The 21,038-nt window shown below is 35.3% G+C and overlaps 1 protein-coding gene across 10 annotated transcripts in view; it reads left to right on the top strand.

The window, feature by feature from the left end:
• The window catches only part of LOC123818544 (membrane cofactor protein-like), a 42,096-nt gene that overhangs the window by 14,503 nt on the left and 6,555 nt on the right, over window positions 1-21,038 (top strand). For 4 of the 10 annotated variants that reach the window (XR_006785645.1, XM_045838790.1, XM_045838789.1 and 1 more), the window contains exons 4-12: window positions 4,420-4,505; window positions 5,100-5,282; window positions 6,888-7,070; window positions 7,417-7,461; window positions 9,541-9,582; window positions 10,669-10,710; window positions 13,495-13,557; window positions 14,996-15,031; window positions 15,518-15,575. Coding sequence is in view for 9 of the 10 variants with exons in the window: in XM_045838790.1 (XP_045694746.1) it covers window positions 4,420-4,505; window positions 5,100-5,282; window positions 6,888-7,070; window positions 7,417-7,461; window positions 9,541-9,582; window positions 10,669-10,710; window positions 13,495-13,557; window positions 14,996-15,031; window positions 15,518-15,575 (738 nt within the window). In the remaining variant the exon portion in view is untranslated. Of the gene's footprint in view, window positions 1-4,419; window positions 4,506-5,099; window positions 5,283-6,887; window positions 7,071-7,416; window positions 7,462-9,540; window positions 9,583-10,668; window positions 10,711-13,494; window positions 13,558-14,995; window positions 15,032-15,517; window positions 15,576-16,146; window positions 16,179-21,038 lie in introns of all 10 variants that reach the window. The other 6 variants (XM_045838791.1, XM_045838794.1, XM_045838793.1 and 3 more) reach the window with 6 other exon arrangements.

Here is a 21,038-nt window from a genome sequence, read left to right as displayed (position 1 = left end):
GATTGGAGAGCATACTCATTTTAAATTAAAAAAAAAAAATTACTGACAGGAAGGATGGTTTCTGTGATGATACTACCAGTTTTATACATGCCTGATAATTTTTTTTAATCTCTCCCTTTCTATTGAGTTGATTTTTATAGTGAAATGCTAACATTTCTTTTTATTTACTTTAATGTCCATTTTATAGGGTTTTTGTTTGTGGTTATCATTGTAGGTTGTGTTTAAAATCCTATAGTTAAAATACTCTAATTTGAATTTACACCAACTTAATTTCAATATATTATAAAAACTGCACCTTCAAAACTCTATCCCCAACCATTTTGGTTGTTAATGTAATACTAGTCTCTGCACTCATAACTGTAATACTAACCTCCATACTAATGTATTTATTTTCTTTTGAAGGATTACTTTCTTAAGCCCCATAGAAAACAAAAATTATGGGTACAAACTATTCTTACAATCATACTAACTTTAATAATTACTCATGTGTGAACCTGCAGTGAAATGCTTATTTATCCATATGCCTTCAAGTTACTTTGTTTAATTTCTCCTTTCAGGGCTCCCTTGTGCTTTTTGCAGGCAAGGTCTAGTGTTAACAACTCCCTCAGCTTTATTTCTGGAAAAATCTTAATATCTCCCTCATGTTTGAGTACAGTTTTGCTGGGTTGAGGATATATGTGGTTTATAGTTTGTTTGTTTGTTTGTTTGTTTGTTTTGTTTTAATCACATTGAGTCTATAAGTTCACTGCCCTCTGGCCTCCAAGGTTCTGATGAGATATCTGCTAATGATCATATGTAGGATCCCTTGTACCTGATGATTCACTTCTCACTCACAGCTTTTAAAATTCTGCCACAGGCTTTGGAAAGTTTGATCATTATGTTTTTTAGTGTGGGTCTCTTGAGTTCATCTTACTTGGAGTCTGTTGAGATTTTTGAATATTTATTCTTTCATCAGATTTGCCAGACTTTTCAACTGTTATTTCTTCAGATACTCTCTTTGCCCCTTTCCTTCTGTCTTCTCTTTCTGGGAGCCCCACACCGCTTGTGCTGGCCTGCACATCAGCGTCCCACAGGCCCCGCAGGTCCCCTGGGCTCTGCACTTCTCCTCGGTCTTTTTACTTTCTCTTCTTCAGACCCAATAATTTCCGTTGTCTTTATTCAGCTTCACTGATTCCTCCTTCTGCCTGCTAAAAACTGCCTTTAATTCCTCTAGTGAATTTTTCATTTGTTACTGTACTTTTCAATTCCAAAATTGCGTTTTGGTTTATTTTTAGGTTTTCCATCTCCTGATTGATAATTCACATTGTGTATATTCATTATTTTCTTAGCTTTCTGTATTTCTTCCTTTAGTTCTTTAAGCTTCTGTAAAACAGTTAAAAAGTCTTTTTTGTTTGTTTGTTTAATCTGTAATAAGGTTTTTTTCAGGGATGATTTTTTTTTTTAAGATTTTATTTATTTATCCCTAGAGAGGGAAGAGAGGGTGATAGAGAGAGAGAGAGAGAGAGAAACAATGTGTGGTTGCTGGCGGCTATGGCCTGCAACCCAGGCATGTGCCCTGACTGGGAATCGAACCTGCGACACTTTGGTTCGCAGCCCGCGCTCAATCCACTGAGCTATGCCAGCCAGGGCAGGGGTGATTTCTGTTAATTTACTTTCTTTAATGTATCACACTCTCCAGTTTCTTTGTATGCCTTGTTATTTCTTTCTTGAACCTCACACTTGAATCTAATAATGAAGTAACTCTGGAAATCAAATTCTCCTTCCCAGGGCTTGTTATTTTCTCTAGTTCATTTTGGTGTTTTGACTCTTGCAGGGTCTGAGGATCAGCCTGATACATAAACTGAAGGTCTTTTCTGTGCCTTCCCCAGACGTGTTCAGTCACTTAACTCATGCTATGTATGTCATGTCCTAGTTTTTTATCCTCACCCAAGGACATGCTTATTGATTTTAGAGATGGGAACAGGGGGAGACAGATGTACAGAGAGTCATAGATGCAAGAGAGAAACCACATTGGTCACCTCTTGTATGTGCCTTGATTGGGAATCTAACCCACTACCCTTTGGTTTACTGGACAATGCTCCAACAAACAGAGCCACAACAGCCAGGGTTGCATGTCCTAGATTTAATGTCAGGCTTCTGAAAGAGGAAAAAGTGAAAATTGAAGGGCAGAGCAAAGGACGCTGGATCTTTCAATTTCCAGAAGTCACTTCAGTAGGCAATGAATGGGCTTGCAGTAGTGGAGGCATGTGATAATATGGACTTCCCACCTCTTTATTTACTTTTCTCTGTCAGAAGCAGCAGTGAGTAATAAGAGCAGAGATTCTGGATATTTGTGAGGATAGGGTTCTTTTTTCCCTCCCTGGTTCCTGCAGGCTGCTTATAAGCTACACCAGGAACACACAGCTGCCTGCTATTGAAGTGGGATGGGTGACCACCAGTGTGCTGAGAACTGAAAGTGACTGATGTTAATGCAATTTCCCTGTCCAAGTCCTCCCTTAGAAATTACAAGCTTTCTAGGGACTCCAGAGTTCCAAAATAGCTACATCATGCAGATTCTAGGACTGTAATTGTGGTGTAGATGGAAAGACAGATTCTTGTTGCTTGCTACCCTATCATCATCCCTGAATCCTCTCCTAATACATTGTATTATAGAACCAATGAGTGAGCCTTGAACGAATGAATAGTCAGCTGGAAACAGCTATAAGCACTTTCACTGACTATGTTTTTACTTCAGTAAAAATATCTAGTTTAAAGTTAGAAACTGGTAGGCTGTGGCCGGCCGGCAGTACCCTTGGCGTTATGGATGAGACATGAGTTAAATTCACATGGACTACCGAGTCCTGCGGAGGAAAAGGGACGGCACAGCTACCTTCTCAAGGGGAGGGTGCCTCGGAGTGACCTGGCTACTCTCTCAAAGGAGAGTACCCCAATCCTTGCCTTCACAGGGTTTTTATTGGCTTTTAAATTGTCCAGGAATACAGGTAAAGTTCATTAGTCATTGTCAGGCAGTAAGGATCAAACAATAGATAACATATCAAGAACTCTGAGGGCCTATTCTGAGTCAGGGTCTGTTAGCTAAAGAGCCATAAAACTTTGAGGAACAAACTCATTTTCTGCTTGGACCCTTATCATTTAATTGAGAGCATTCTTAGCAAAGCAGGTTTCATAGGAGTTTATGTATTCTTTCTCAGGCCTGATCACCCGGGGAACCTGCCCTATCCAGCACAGGGCTGCACTGCCCTCTGTCATTGTTTCAGGATTAGGTCAGGCAGAGGAGGCAAAATAGCCAGGAAGTTAGGAGACTTCTCACAGGCAGAATGAGAACTCAGGCTTTGTCAAAGCCAAGGGGCAAGGGTCCATCACCCCTTTCTCCATAGCCCCCCAAGTCCTTCCCTGGGGCCTCCACATGATCATGCCTGTCTTAGGTCGTTCCCCCCTTGGGGACTCTTACCCGTCATTGGCTAACTGATCAAGCACTGGGGACCAGTTATGGAAAAAGGAGCAGAAGTGGTGCTCCTGCCAGGGAAATAAGCTTTGTCTCCTTAGTGGATTATGGTCTGAAGGTCGCTCATTCAGCCTTAGCCATTGGGGAGGAGGGGGTTACAGCTCCTGAAACCAGGCAGGGCAGCTCCCAGTAGTAGGCACTTTGAGGAGTACCAAAAGATTAAGACATAGACTCTTTTCAAAGAAGTTTTTGCCTTATTGAGAAGCACAATATAAATAGATGTCAAAGCAAATGTAAATGAGAACTACCAAAGAAATACGTGTGTTTGTTGTCATTACAATGACAGTCCAGAGGAGAATACTATGAATTTAAGTCATTAGAGATTTCATCAAGTAGGGCTTCTGGGAAGATACTCTGATCTGAAGAATATTCATAAGATTTAAAACTCATGCAGCACTCACTATGTTATTACCCATGCTAACTCATCTACTACTCACAACAATCCCACGAGCTTTATACTATTATCCCCTTTTCATAGATGAGGAAGCTGAGAAAGAGAACCATTAACCATTGCCCAACTCAAACAATAAGTCAGTTGTGGAGCTGGGACTCAAATCCAGGCAGGGAAGCTCTAGGGCCTGACTTGTCTACACAGTCGTTGTCCTGACTGGGTGGAATGGCATGAACTAGGACACAGACATGAATGTTGATGTGTCTGCTGGAGATAGCAAAGAGGCCAGATTGACAGGCACATATGTAAATAATTTGCTCTAGGTCAGAGTGTGCTCAAAGGCAGAAACTCTTTATTAAATCGTAGATTTAGTTAGTACTTTCATTATAGGTGTTTAAGAAACTTCTCCCTCAAACTACTGTAGTGCAGAAAAACTACCATATAGAATTTTCTTCATTATTAAGTGCATCATATTAACTGGTAAAAAACAAAACAAAACTAATCTTTTTTTTTTCTTATTTAGTTATCACTTAGTTGGAGAAGCAACTCTGTATTGCGAGCTCTCTGGAAATACTGTGGATTGGAGTGCTGATCCCCCACAATGTGAAAGTAAGTATACTCTGTCTTTAGAATTTACAGCAGTCATTCTCAAACTTTTGGCCTTGGCTTGACTTTATGCTTTTAAATTAAAAAGACCCCACATAACTCTCTTCAGGTGTGATATGGCTATTGCTATTCATTACATTGGAGTTAAAACTTAAAAGTTTTAAAAATAATATTTATTAATTCATTATTAAGAACAGTAAGCACAGTACATGTTAATATATGCAATATATTTATTTATGAAAAACCACAATTTGCCAAATAGTGAAAATAGTGGCATTGCTTCACATGTTTGTAAATCTCATTAAGAACTGGCTTTTTAAAGGAAGACTTCAGGATTTGGTTACTGCATTAACACACTATTTGTACCATTGGCATAGGTTCACCATATACTCTTATGGATGAAAATGAAAAAAGATAATACATTTTTTTTCAAAGAAACTTTCTTCTAAATGGATCCTTGATTTACAATTAGATTATAGAAATAATATGTTAATGAATTTATTGAAGGAAATTCAGTGGACATTACTATTGGTGTCTTAATCTTTTATTTTTTCTTTTGCCTTTCCTGTCCTCTTCTCTCTCTTTTGTCTTTTTAAGAGATTTTGTGTCGGCCACCTAAACAAATAGAAAATGGCATCACCAATACCCAGAAGGAATCATATGAATATAATGAAGTAGTAATTTATAGTTGTGCATCAAATATATACTCACTTATTGGAAACAGCACGCTTATTTGTACTGGGCATGATCTATGGAGTAGTAACCCTCCTGAGTGCAAAGGTAATAGTATTTTTGTTTATTTCTTCATTTGTAAATAGTATGGAAATATTTTATAAATACTTTATCAACAAGTAAACAAAACAACCCTTATGTGCTTGGTTACTCTGTTGTTGGTTTCTAATTTAACTTTTAAAAAGTGAAGTTCCTCAGCCTTCATCACACATTCTTGACATTCCAATTTATACATTGTGAATTACGGTGTAGATGCATGAGTTGGGATTTTTTTGTTTGTTTCAAAGTATCAAATACTCAACACACATCGGCTTAAAAATAACAGATTTATTTTGTATTACAGGATGTCTAAGAGTTCTGGCTAGAGAAAACAGAAGAGTAAATTATAAAAGACTCATCTCACCAATAAGATTGCTAAACTCTGGATGAAACATATAGGCAAACCTTGTTTAATTGCACTTGGCTTTATTGTGTTTCACAGATGTTGTGCTTTTTAAAAATTGGAGGCAAGACCCTCACCAGCAGAAACATTATACCTTGCTTTATTACAATATTTGTTTTATTGCTGTGGCTTGATACCAAGCCTGCTATATCTTTGACATATGCCTGTACTTTAAAAATAATGTTTAAGGCACTAGATAGAGCATGACTTAAAACAGGAAGGCACTGGAGGGTGTTTGACTCTTGAAAGAAAGGAACCACTGAATAATACCAAAAGAATTACTCATCAAGTGCAAAGGGAACATTCTCTAATTACATATTCTAGGCATTAAGATAATTTTAACAAATTTCAAAATATTGAAATCATTTACTGTACATTATCTGATCACAATGGAATGAATGTAGAAACCAAAATAAAGATATCTATAAAATCCCCAAATATATGAAAATTATGCAAGACACTTTTAACCAATGAAACAAGACTTTACAAGCAAAATTAGAAAGTGTTTTAAATTGAATGAAAATAAAAATACAACATATCAATATATCAAAATATTGGGGATACAGCAAAAGCAGTGCTTAACAAGATATGAACAGCATGGAATGCCTGTATCAGAAAAGGGGAAATGTCTCATCAGTAATCTAAGTTTCCACCTTATGAACCTAAAAAGAGAAGAGCAAATTGTACTCTATACAAGGAAACAAAAGGAAAGAATACAGATAGAAATCAATGAAACTGAAAATAGAAAATAGTAGAGTGAATTGATGAAATTAACACGTAGTTCTTGGAGGAGAACAATAAAATATTTTAACATATAACCAGTCTGACAAGAAAAAAAGAAAACACAAGTAATCAATATCAAGAATTAAAACAGTGACATCACAGATATATCCAACAGATATTTAAAGGATAAAAGAGAATAACACAACTTTATGCCTAGAAATTTCACAACTTAAACCTTCTCATAAAAAGACTGTTCCCCCTGGGGAACTATCAGACATTTCAAGAATACATACTAGCAGGTCTACACACTCTTCAGGAAAATACAAAAGGGGGTGGAGGGACTCTTCTCACCATACTTCATGAGGACTGCATTGCCCTGGTACTAAAACCAGACAGAAACATTTCAGGAACATTAAAAACAATATCTATAATGAACATCCTGTATTTAACCAGCTTTCCATTCATTCTGAAATTTCTTCACTTTGCAGTAGTCAGATGTAAGTCTCCAGTCCCGAAGAATGGACAACTGTTGTCAGGACATAAAGTACAATTTTCGTACCAAGACAAGGTTCTACTTGGATGCAAGGAGGGTTTTCACCCACAAGGCAGCAAGACAGTCGTCTGCGGAGCTAACAGTGAATGGGAACCACAACCACCAGAGTGCATTAGTGGTACAGAGTGCCTGTTTCTTTTTTGTTTATGTTTTATTTCTTTGATATTAAATATAAATGTTACAGAGTAATTGAAATGAAGCAGTTTTCATATTTAATTATGTCTTGACATGTAAAATTCACAAAGAATTCTGCTTTTGTTATTTTGCATATTTTCATAGGGTTAGTATGTTATGTATTTCACACAGGTATATAAATTTTTCTTCAGCCTTTTTTATGTATAACATTGGGTAGCAACCATTTTTAAGAAAATTGAAGCATGAATATTTTCATCTAAATAACTCATGAATTTATATCGGTGAAAGAACAATAATTCCTGAGTGGTTAACATTATTTTGTTTTCCAGTACCAACTCCTCCCAGCACAACACCTCCAGTTTCCACTGTCACAGGTTTAGTAACTTCTGCTTATACATTTAAAAATCTTTTAAGTATCTGATAATTTACACTCATTCATCATTTTTAGTAATGAAAGACAGAAGAACATATTTAGAGCCATTCTAGTTGTTACACTTAGTGATTCTAAAATTATTTGCCATAGTCCTCAGATAGAAACAGCTATGTTAACTGGGAAAGTTATGTAAACTTTAAATGTGTTTATTTATATGAAAATTATTTAATACTTTCCTCACTAGATGGTAGTACTTTTTAAGTGGGATGCATTAAAAACAATTAGCACAGTGCCTGGAATATGAGAAGTTCTTGTAGTTCTTAAAGGAAGCTCATGTGACTTACAGTATCACTGATTAGATTAGTGAACAAAAAGGTCATGGCTTCTGTTTTTCAATATATTTTCTGTCATCAACTTTACTATTTCATTCATTTTAAAAGTGATCTGGTGACATCTTTACAGGGTATCTTCCAGGTCTAGGACTGTGCTTCATTTTTTGGACTGTAATGTATATATATATTGTCTTTATATATATATATATATATATATATATATATATATATATAGTCATTCTATATATATATATAAATAAAACCATTTAAACTGGGAAATTTCTGCTGTGTCTTGAACAAGACCAGTATTTCCACTATTTACCCCCTGCCCATACAAGTATTCTTTTGTCTTTACTGGGCATTTTTACCTTAGAACAGAAACTAAATTTCACACTCAATGACAGGCAGGAAAAGACCTTATTTACTGAAATAAAGTGGAATATTTCTTGCATGGACTTGCATGATCAGCTGCTCTGCTTAAGACTGAGAGATTATTTCAGTGGTGGAAGGAACTGTCCTCCTGATTTTGGTGCTGCTATCGCTGGCTTTGGTTTCAGCAGAAATGACACAAGAGGGATAGTGGGAAGAGCATTAGCCTGGGCTGACGTCACTCGAGGCCCTCGTTTGTTTCTGCTCATTCACGGAACATCATTTCTGTGGGCTTTCATTACCTGTTGCTTAATGAGGGTGTTTGAACTCAGATCTCAATCATTGGCTTCTAATGTGCTTGTGCTTGTATATTTTCTGTTGTTTTAACACTTGAAAGCATTGAGGGGAGTTATGCATGTTAAAGTGGTAGTTGAAACACCTTTTTATACCTGGTAGTCTCTATGAGTATCTTAGTTGAGTGCTGTGAGGTATGGGAGTGAGGGGAAAACTGTTTTCCTGGTGGATATATTAAGATTGCATGTGAATTTTATACTCATGGACCATTCCATGTTTACTCACATGGTCCTAGTGGGTATATGCACTGTGATGGACTATGTTTATTTTTAGGGAGAGAAACATCAGTTTGTGGTTGTCTCTTGCACACCCACTATTGGGGACCTAGCCCCCAACCCAGTCATATGCCCTGACTGGGAATCGAACCAGTGACCCTTTGGTTCCCAGCCTGGGACTCAGTCCACTGAGCCACACCAAACAGGGCTAGACTATGTTGGTTGATGTGCTCTTTTGAAAGAGTGGACTATAAGAATTCATAAAGGATTTATAAAACATTGATTGTGAGGAAAGTGTATAACTACAGGTTTTTTTAAAATATGAAAAATCAAAATTTCTTCCTGGTCCTGTAAATTATTTTTTGTTATCAGTTAAAGAAAGGTTCATTAACAACATATAATGATGGTAAGGTAGCTCTAATTCTGCTAATATGAAAAAATATCCAAGAAATACTAAGGGAAAAGAAAAGAGTAGAAATTATATACTATACTACAATAATACTTGATTAGTATTTTTTTAAGATACATATGTTTATTCTGAACACTTGATTTATGATTTATTATTAATTAATTCCTATGGTTTCCATTGTAAAATACACAGTTAGCGAACCTTATGTATACATCTTACGTATTTTTGTGAACATATTTTTAGGTTAAATTCCCAGAAGTAGAATTACAAAGTTTAGAACATATGTGTATTTTTCATCTTCATGACTAATTAACCTTTTTGAAGAGAATCAAAAAATCAAAATTAAATCCATAATAGTGTATTAACATGGCCGATGAATGGAATCATATTGATTTTTCCAGGTCCTGTTACTTCAGCCAAGCCTCCAAGCACAAGTCATCCAGGTTCAAAACTCCTTATTCACTTAACTTGTTAAGAAGTTTATAATCTGACAGGTGGAAAATTATGTCATGCATTAATTTGCATCCCTTTAATTATCAGTGAAGATGAGTTTTTGGTTTACATTATTTATTTGTGTCCTTTGTTCATTTGTCTGTTAGGTTTCTAAGTTACTTGTGTTGATTTGTCAGAACTCATAAATTGCAGCCTTTTTAACCTGAAGTAAACATTTCTTTCTAGGGTTATTTTTTGTTTTTGTTTTTTTTGTGTTTGTTTTTTTGCCTTGTTTTTTACTAGTCAGTTTTCTTTTAAGGTTTTTTACTATTAAGTATAGATTGACTTTTATACCTTTTAATTGCATAACTAGTATATGAATATAAACTTTTAAAATTTCAAACATTAATAAAGCATACAGAATAAAAGATACTCTCTTTCTCTAGCCCATGACCTGAGTTTATCACTTAATAGTTTAGGTGTCTTTGTTTCTTTACATCAATATCCAGTATGTGTAGGCACACATATTTTGGCATCTTCTCTTTTTTCTTAAACAACAATGGTATCGTGCTGTTCATATATGTCTAAAACTGTGACTTTTAGTCTATCAGTGGTCATGTATATGTGCAGAAGTTTACATTAATAGGTAGATAGATGTATTGATCTTAAGGTTCATTAACAACATATAATGATGGTAAGGTAGCTCTAATTCTGCTAATATGAAAAAATATCCAAGAAATACTAAGGGAAAAGAAAAGAGTAGAAATTATATACTATACTACAATAATACTTGATTAGTATTTTTTAAGATACATATGTTTATTCTGAACACTTGATTTATGATTTATTATTAATTAATTCCTATGGTTTCCATTGTAAAATACACAGTTAGCGAACCTTATGTATACATCTTACGTATTTTTGTGAACATATTTTTAGGTTAAATTCCCAGAAGTAGAATTACAAAGTTTAGAACATATGTGTATTTTTCATCTTCATGACTAATTAACCTTTTTGAAGAGAATCAAAAAATCAAAATTAAATCCATAATAGTGTATTAACATGGCCGATGAATGGAATCATATTGATTTTTCCAGGTCCTGTTACTTCAGCCAAGCCTCCAAGCACAAGTCATCCAGGTTCAAAACTCCTTATTCACTTAACTTGTTAAGAAGTTTATAATCTGACAGGTGGAAAATTATGTCATGCATTAATTTGCATCCCTTTAATTATCAGTGAAGATGAGTTTTTGGTTTACATTATTTATTTGTGTCCTTTGTTCATTTGTCTATTAGGTTTCTAAGTTACTTGTGTTGATTTGTCAGAACTCATAAATTGCAGCCTTTTTAACCTGAAGTAAACATTTCTTTCTAAGGTTATTTTTTGTTTTTGTTTTTTTTGTGTTTGTTTTTTTGCCTTGTTTTTTACTAGTCAGTTTTCTTTTAAGGTTTTTTACTATTAAGTATAGATTGACTTTTATACCTTTTAATTACATAACTAGTATATGAATATAAACTTTTAAAATTTCAAACATTAATAAAGCATACAGAATAAAAGATACTCTCTTTCTCTAGCCCATGACCTGAGTTTATCACTTAATAGTTTAGGTGTCTTTGTTTCTTTACATCAATATCCAGTATGTGTAGGCACACATATTTTGGCATCTTCTCTTTTTTCTTAAACAACAATGGTATCGTGCTGTTCATGTATGTCTAAAACTGTGACTTTTAGTCTATGAGTGGTCATGTATATGTGCAGAAGTTTACACTAATAGGTAGATAGATGTATTGATCTTTTCTTAATGGCTATGAGTGTTGTCTTTGTTACAAAAGCTTTAGGTCTTCCCCATGCTGAAATTACATAAACATTTCAAACATGCATCGTGAATACATTCTTTGAGTTTAATTTCATCCAAAATTCTTATGGTATGTGGACTGAGATAGGGTTCCCTTTTACTCCACCCACCTCCATTTCTTGAATAAGCTGTCTGTCCAAGTGTTTTTGAAATGCCAGTTTTTATTATAAAGTTTACATTCCCCTTGGCAATACTCCAAGCTTCCAATTTCTCCACCTGCAAACACTTGTTATTTTCTGTTATGTATTTGGGGTATTAATCCCTTGTCAGATTTATGATTTGCAGAAATGTCATGTCCTTCTTGGATTACCGTTTCACTCTTTTGATAAACAAAAGTTTGTAATTTTGAGAAGTCCAATATATCCATTTTTTCCCTTTGTTGCCTGTTTTTAGTGTCACATCTAAGAAATCATTGCCAAATCCAGCATCATGAACTTTGCCCTCTGTTTTCTTCTAAGAGTTTTACAGTTTTAGCTCCTATGTTTAGTTCTTTGATACATTTTGAAGTAATTTTTGTGTATGGTAGAAGGCAGGAGACCAAGTTCATTCATTTGTATGTAGATACCCAGTTTTCCAAGAACCATTTGTTGAAAAGACTGTCCTTTCCCCATTAAGTATTCTTAGCACCCTTGTGGGCATTTGATTGTTTATGTGAGGGTTTATTTCTGGGCTGTCTGTTCACTTGGTCTCTGTGCCTGTCTTTATGCTGATACTGCTGTTTTGAGTACTGTAGCTTCTTAGTAAGTTTTAAAATCAGGTAGTATGAGCCCTCGCATCAATGCTGTTGTTTTTCAAGATGGTGTTGGGTAGTCTTAGACCCTTGGATTTCATGAATTATAGGTTGGATTTTTCTATTTATGAAATATGAATATTTAAGATGGGATAGGGATTGGACATAACCTCAAGATTACTTTGTGTAGTATTAACATCTTAACAATATTAAGTATTTCAGTCTTTCTGTTTATGTTGACTTCTATTTCTTTCAGCAGTATTTTGTGGTTTTCAGTTGTAGGAGTTTTTCACCTCCTTGGTTAAGTTTATTCCTAAGTATTGTAGTGTTTATGCTATTGTAAATAGAATTGTTTTCATAATTTCCTTTTGGATTGTTTATTTTTAGTGTATAGAAGTGTAACTAATTTGGGAGTGTAGATTATGTAGCCTGAAAGTTTGCTGAATTTATTCTGACAGGTTTGTGTTTGTGTGGGCACATGTGTGTTTGTGTTTGTAATCTTTAGAGTTTTGCATGTAAAAGATGACATCATCTTCAGTAGCAAGCATTTTAGTTTTCCCTTCCCAATATGGATGCTCTTTATTTCTTTGTCTTGATTTATTGCTCTGACTAAAATTTCCAGTGTGCTGTTCAGCAGAAGTAGGAAATGCAAGCATCCCATCTTGTTTTTGACCCTAAGGCAACAACTTTGTCCATCACCATTGAGTATGATGTTAGCTATGGATTTGTTTACTTAAGAGAGAGGGGAAGGGAGGGAGAAAGAGAAGGAAACAATGATGTGCAAGAGATGCATTGATTGGTTGCATCTCACACGCCCCCAACTGGGGACCTGGCCCTCAACCCAGGCATGTGCCCCTCCGACTGGGAATGGAACCGTGACCTTTCGTTCAGCAGGCCAGTACTTACTCCACTAAGCCATACCAGCCAGGGCAGCTGTTGGTGTTTCATAAAGGGCCTTTATTTTGTGGAAGTGTCCTTCTACTGCAGATCAACTTCTAAATTTTTTTTTAAGCCTTCCAACATCTTTTCATCTTACATAGTATCACATCAGTCCATGGGCTAATTTTAACAATAGTCCATGATAAATTTGATTGCTGTACCACAGAACATTATTATAGGAAGAATTACTAGACAGGAAAAAGTATTCTGATGACATTGAATATAAATTTATAATGTTTTTTATACTACTTATAAATTAGAAACATTAATATCATTTATATAAGGAAAGTAAAATTATAAGAGTTTTCCTTTAAAGGCAAAAGTTCTAAACCTATAATTTAGAGGTCTTCAGTCTTTATTATCTTTTTTCTTCCTTAATTTCAATTTTTTTTCTTCTAGGACCAGCTCCTGGACCATCAACTCTTAGTCCACCAACTCATAGTCCACCAGCTGATGCTTTAGGTATTATTTTGTTTTTTAACACTGCATTATTTGACCTTAAAGTTTGAAATGATCATATTTTGATTATCTGTAGTTAAAGAAACAGCCTGTCACAAGTGAGTGATAATTGACATTTGTACTCATTTTAACAGTACAGATACTATGACAAATGTAAGCACTAGTATGTGTAGACACGTGTAAGTAATACAGTTTTCAAGAGGTTCCTCAAATTAGAATTCCTAGTAGGGTGAGATAACTTTCTCAATTGCTGTGTTTCTATGTAGGTTAAAATTTATAGAATATAACTTACTTTCCATGTGATAATGTCACTGCGATGGCAGTTGGTAGATAAGTTTTCTTTTTAGTCATACCTTGTACACCCAAGCCTTAAAGTATTATATATTGGTTTAATGTTTTTTCAGAATGAGCTGGTATAGCACACTTTGTGTAGGCTCACGGTTCACATCATATGTGTTCAAGAAAATTATAAAGTATAGTTATGTCATTTAAATGAAATATAAAGATTACTTGATAACTAAATGAAGAGATATGTGTATTACCTTTCTTACATTAGACTAGCTTAGTAAGGGTTATCTTTTTATAAAATGCACCTTAGGCTTGTTGTGTCTCCCCTCTGAACACTGCTGCCAAACCGTCATTCTGCCAGTGAACCCAGGGCCATCCTAAGATGCCACACACTTGATAATTTTTATGAAATGAAAAGAGCAAAGGCAAACATGACATTGTATGCTTTGACATACAGAAATTTAATAAAAATAATGCCAGTTTAAAAGCAGAGGTGCTACTGACCAGCATTTGTAAAGATTAAGATTATGTAGTGTTATTACTCTGGATAGTCAAAAAATGCATGTTTAAGTTTCTAAGCATAATTTTTGTCCTTGTGCTTGAGTGTTTCTTTTGCATTTTTAGAATCTCCTTGGTATGTCTTAGATTGGGGGTGGAGGTGCATGAGGGAAGATTGATGATAGCATATTGCTTGTGTCAATTCTGATAATCACATTTGTATAATTAATGGAAGTTCATTATGACTTATTGCACAGATCCTCTGTTGGTAGACACATATAAATTAGTTTTGTAATAAAAATCATAAGAAGGGACAGACTGAATACAGAACTAAATCAACTCTAATGGGATAATACATTTTTAAAACAATTTTCCACTAATCCAATGAATTCTGATTGTCCTAGTAGCAACCTTTACTCATTAACCTGGTGTGGTGGCTACAGCACAAAACAATGTTGGACCCTAAGCCTGGAGTCAATTATAAGGGTTCTGTGATCAAAATGAGCTTCATGCACTACCACTGTGACACTAAACTAAATTGATAACTTTTTTCTCTACTGTAGTGTATAGATGATCTGATGAACTAAAATGTAATTGCTCTCTAGAGACTCACATGTGCTCAGTTATCTTCAAACTGGTTTTTTTTTTTTCTCAGGTGCCGGAGGAATTGCTGCAATTGTTATTTCTGTGGGTAAGTATCCCAATTTGGATGCCACTTAAATCAAGAATGCGAAGAAGAGCATTATTTATTAATGGATTTTTCAACTTCTACAGTTTTTATAGCTTGAAATTAAGTTAACCAATCTAGGAACACCTCTCCTCTTATATGACATACTTCCTTGTGTTGGTGATTATATATTCATTTACATTTTATATGTTTACTTAGTAACAAATCGTAAATAACAGATGTCTTTTCAAGATGATTAGTCCTGTGTTTTGGGTAATTTTCTATATTAAGCGAGGACTCTTCTCTGACTTCCTGTGGACTGTTTAAGTGATTCCAGGGAATTAGATTTAGATGGTGAAGACTCCAGATGGAATATAAATGTATATGTAGTTAAATAAAAGAGCACTTTCTGACCATTGAACTGTAACCAATGGTAGTTTCTTCTGCTATGTTTTTAATATTGGTAATTAGTTGTCAGTTACATTTCATTTGTTCTTTGGTTTGTTGTAGTTGCTGTCATTGCAATAATTGGCGGTGGCCTCCTGTCCCTTCACAAGAAGAAGAAAGGGTAAATTAAAGCTTATTTCTTGAACATATTGGTGCTTCTCACTCTTCACGTGCTTTTGTGCAGCTTTTGTTTGCACTCTGTATCGCATGCAGTTTTTAATGTGTGTGCATGACTGTGCCATCAGAATTGCATTTCTTTACTAAAAATAGTTATAGCTACTTTTGCTATCATTATAACAAGAGAAATCTGCAGTGTTGCTTCAGCTATTACATCTATAAGAAAAATTCCTGTAGGATTTATGGTTTAAGTTCTGCAATAAATCATGGACCATGATGGGGCCTTCCACACCCTAGGTATACCCTACATTCTCAACTGGAATGGTGCCTAGGAATAAATTTAAAATTGTTCACTGTGGAAATTTTGACAGGTATATTCACTGGAATTTTTTAATGAAAATTTCCATTTGTCATTTTTATTTAAGTAGTTCTAAGAAGGTATGTAGATGTCATCAAATACCCAATTTGATTTTTTTTTTCCATTTGGAGTTGTTATTTATACAAGTTGAACTGGGGAATTAAAAGCAACACTATTTGATTTCCCTCTTATGTTCTCTTAATTTACTATGTTTCAGGAAAACTGATGGGGTTTAACATACTGAAAGGGGTAAGATTTACAAGGCACCTCATTAACTTTATCTGTCTTTCTATTTATAAGATGGGAAACAGAAAATAAAAATAATACAAATTCATATAAGGTCATAGGGTTCTTAAGCATCAAACTTAAATTCTAATGAAATAATTTATAATTTAATGAAAGAGAATAAATCCTGGAGCATAAATCAACATTATGTGCTTTAAAGCACAGACCAAGATTAGATGCTTTGAAATTTCTGGTTTTTAGTTATTTGTTCTTCCCAGTTATTTTGGTAGTAGCCTGGTAATCAAATCATTAATTTTAGGCATTTTGGTATTCATGATTTTATGATATATGTATTTTTCTTTTATTTTGATCATTAGGTTTGAGCTCTGTAATAAAAGTACATTCTGCACTCAAAGAGCTCAAACTTCTTTCATATTACGGGGTTTTTTTAAATACCCACAATTCCTTCATTTGAATCTTAAGTATTTATATAACACATGCTATGCATATATGATTTCTCTTCCAGTAATATTTTTTAATCACATATGCACATCAGTCTGAGTAGGGAAAACTGTCAGTTAAATACTTATATAATTCCAAAAGGGTTAAGTAGAAATAACTTCTAAAGAAAGCAAAACAATATAGCTTTATGTCCCTTACTTTTTTATTTGTTTAAAAATGTCAGTGCATAAAAATAGTACAGGGTTCTTTTTTTTTTTTTTTTTAATTTTGTTTATTTATTTTGGAGAAAGGGAGGGAGGAAGAGGGAGAGAAACATCAATGTGTGGTTGCCTCTTGCCGCACCTCCAACTGGGGACCTAGCCCGTAACCCAGGCATGTGCCCTGACTGGGAATCGAACTGGTGACTCGTTGGTTCACAGGCCAGTGCTCAATCCACTGAGCCACAGCAGCTAGGGCAAAATAGTTAAAGGTTCTTAAGTTTGAATCAAACACTCTATCTATCACTTAATGGTTCTTTAAAAGTGACAAATTATCTGAGCATCAATTTAACCTCCACATTAAAGGTTAAGTACCATTAGTGATCTGAGATTCCATATCTAATGAGCTCCAAGTGATGCTGCTGCTGGACCTAGGCTGTGCTTTGAGTAACCAGGGTGAAGACTGTTACTGATGTGCCAATGTATTTGAAATTTGAAGAAATACAATGAAGTTTATAGGCAACCTTTTCTCCTGTTTTAGATCATTGGATTTTTAAAGACTCCTCATCTATGTATATGTTCTAAAAAGTATGTGGGGTAATACCTAGTAGCTTTACCCTGCTTTCCTTTTAAGAAAGTAAAGATTTATCTTATATTCTTTGAACTGTTTAATGTTTATAGTCTTCGCACACCCCCTTACTGCAAGCTGACCATTGTTGCCTTAGAAACTCCTTTACAAAACTACAGTGCATGTAGTTTCTTCACTGTTTGTAGAGGTTACTCTGGAAGGAGGGCACCATGCACAGTTAATCCCAAGCATAAATCAACAAGTTGCTGTTAAAACTTGGCACGAAGTGGACTTGATATAAACTTGTATTTATGATAATTTGGGAATACAGTTGTCCTTCTACAGACTTCATGTCAAAGTACAAAATAGTAAGGAGGTTGAGGATGTCCCTCGTGTAGGTGGGTGCTAAAGTCCATGGTGTAGGTGGACAGTAAACTCCCCTCCTCCCACAAGCACATCAAAATATGCACCTATACAGAAATCAGTAACTCCTGATTTCTGGCAGCCGAGGACTGATTGAATAACTACTGAAGAATAAACAAGAGGAGACCAACTAGAGAAATCTGGGAAACTGCAGGGGCTGTCCAGGATCTTCAGGAACTCTTCCAGAGAGGAAGTGCCAGTAAACTCCATTGCATACAGCCCCTCCACCTTGATGAGGTGAGTGGGAGCTCCATCTGGGTGTTTTGGCCTGCCTGCAAGATCACTGCAGTGTGTTCCAACCATACTCCCCGTAGCCCATTTTGGGTTCAAATAAAAGGAGCAAGCAGGATGAACAAGGTGTCTCTAATTGGGGCTCTTCCAGCCTGACAAGGTAGATCCCCTGACACCTGCCTGGCTCCAACTAGGCTGCCAAAACTGCCCAGCGCTCACAAGCTATACAAGGTTACTTCTTCACAAGACCACGTTCCATACACCAAAAAGGAGAGAGATCTGATAGAGAAGGCAAGCTGCAAGAGCAATAGAGAAATCTCTGAGGTTAGAGCTGCCAGTGAGAACCATTGTATATGTCCCTCTACACCTTGATAGGGTGGATGGGAGCTCTATATAGGTGCTCTGGCCTACCTGTAAGTTTGCTGAATTAGGAGCCAATTTCAACTCCAACAGGAGGAAGTAGGATCAATAGAGTACACACCTGCCTGGATCCTGTCTCACTAGGCCCACACCTTAGATGCTGTAGGCATCTCCTCGGCTCTAAGCACCCTGCCAAAAATCATCTGGCACACACTATACAGAGGTCACTTCTACACAAAGCCATTGTATCAAGACTGGGAGAAATGGCTATTTTGTCTAATTCATATTAACAAACATAGGAACTCACACAATGAAAACAAAAGCAAGTCTCTCAAATGAAGAAACAAAAAGTGTCAGAAGAAACCCTAATGAAATGGAGATAAATAATTTGCCTGATAAAGAATCGAAAGAAACAGTTATAAGGGTGCTTATCAAACTTGAGAGTGGAACAGAGGAACTTACAAAGGACTTCAATGAAGAGAAAGTATAATGAAGAACCAAGTGGAGCTGTAGAATGCAATAACTGAAATGAAAAATAACTAAAAGGCATCAGCATCAGATTAGTTAATACAGAAGAATGAATCAGTGGCCCGTAAGACAGACAGGCTAGTGGAAATTAGCCAATTAGAACAGCAAAAATTAAAAAAAGATTTTTAAAAATGAGGATAGTTTAAGGGACCTCTGGAATAACATCAAGTTCACAAAAACTTGCATTATAAGGATGTTAGAAGAAGGAAAAAAGAGAAAGGTACAGAAACTTTATCTGAACAAATAATAGTAAAACTTCATGAGCAAAGAAACAGACATCCAGGTCCAGGATGCACAGAGAGTTCCAAACATGAACCCAAGAGACCCAAACCAAAGCATACTGCTTTGCAATTAAAGTGGCAAATGTTAAAGATGAAGAGACAGTTGCAAAGGCAGCAGAGAACAACTAGCTTCATGCAGTGGAAACCCCAGAAGGCTGTAAGCTGGTTTCTCAGCAGCAGTTGTACCAGCCAGAATGTAGGAACCTACAATGTAGAATAATATACCTGGCAAGGTTATCATTCAGAATTGAAGGAGAGATTAAGAGTTTCCTGGAGAAGCAAAAGCTAAAGGAGTTTCATCTCCATTAAAACAGCCTAATAAGAAATGTTAAAATATTTTATTTAAGCAGAAAAGGAAAGGCCACAACCAGAATAAGAAAATATGATAAAGGAAAATATTTTTATTTAATACATGCAGCAAATCAGACATTTCAAAAGCTACTACAAAGTTCAAAGACAAAAGTATCAAACTCCAATAACTAAGATATACACAAAACAAAAAAATCTACAGTATGACATAAAAAAGATAAAGCATTTAAGGGGATATTAACAATGCAGTCCTTTAAGAATATATTCATTCTTAAGTTTTTATAAGCTTAAATTATAGAATGATATATATAAATCTCATGGAAAGGTATATGCTTATTGATTGCAAAAATTAATATTGCTAAAATGTTCTTACTAACTAAAGTAATAAACAGATTCAGTACTATTCCTAACAAAATACCAATGGCGTTCACCTCAGAACTGGAACATCTAATTGTAAAATTTATATGGAACCAAAAAAGACCTTGAAAGCCAATGAAATCTTGAGAAAGAATGAAGTGGAAGGTATCACACGCCCTTATTTCAAACTATACTACAAAGCAACAATAGTCAAAACAGTATGATACTGGCATAAAAACAGATATGTAAACAATAGAAGAAAATAACCCAGAAATTGTTGCTTATTATGGTCAGTGAATCTATGACAGAGGAGGCTAGGATATACAGTGGGGTAAAGACAATCACTTTAAGTTGCATTGGAAACATTTGAGAGATGCATGCAAAACAATGAAATTGGACTGCTTTCTTACACCGTATACAAAACTAAAAATGGATAAAAGACTTAAATGTAAGACCTGATTCCATAAAACCAGAAGAAAACATAGAAGTAAACTCTTTGACCTCAGCCTTAGCAACATCTTTTGCATATGTCTCAGGAACGGGAAAGAAAAGCGAAAAATAAATGGGACCACATCAAACTACAGTATTTTGCAGAGTGAGGAAATCATCAAGAAAAAGGACAGACAGCCTACTGAATGGGAGAAAATATTTGTTAATAACATCCAATAAGGGGTTAACATCCAAAATAGATAGGGAACTCACACAACTTCACACACACACACACACACACACACACACACACAATAGGATCCAATTTAAAAACTAGGCTTAAATAGACATTTCTTGAAAGAAGACATACCAGTGGCCAACAGGCATGGATAGATGCTCAGCATCACTAGTCATCAGGGAAATGCAAATTAAACCAAATGAGCTATCACCTCACACCTGTCAAAACAACTATAAGTGCTGACGATATGGATGTTGGCACTGATGATAGGATTGTAAACTGGTACAACCACTATGGAAAAAAGTATGAAGATTTCTCAAAAAACTACAGAGTTACTGTATAACCTAGCAATTCTGCTTCTGGGTATTTATCCAAGAAAACAAAATTACTCATTTAAAAGGATATATGCAACCTTTTGTTCACTGCAGTATTTATAATAGCTGAGATATGAAAGCATCATAGGTGTCTGTTGATAGATGAAACGGTAAAGAAAATGTGGTA

Source organism: Phyllostomus hastatus, unplaced genomic scaffold (genome assembly GCF_019186645.2).
Source record: "Phyllostomus hastatus isolate PE091 unplaced genomic scaffold, TTU_PhHast_1.1 phas_contig_283, whole genome shotgun sequence".
NCBI classification, from domain to species: domain Eukaryota; kingdom Metazoa; phylum Chordata; class Mammalia; order Chiroptera; family Phyllostomidae; genus Phyllostomus; species Phyllostomus hastatus.
Note: the sequence above shows the minus strand (reverse complement) of the source record. Positions and strands in the feature narration are given on the sequence as shown.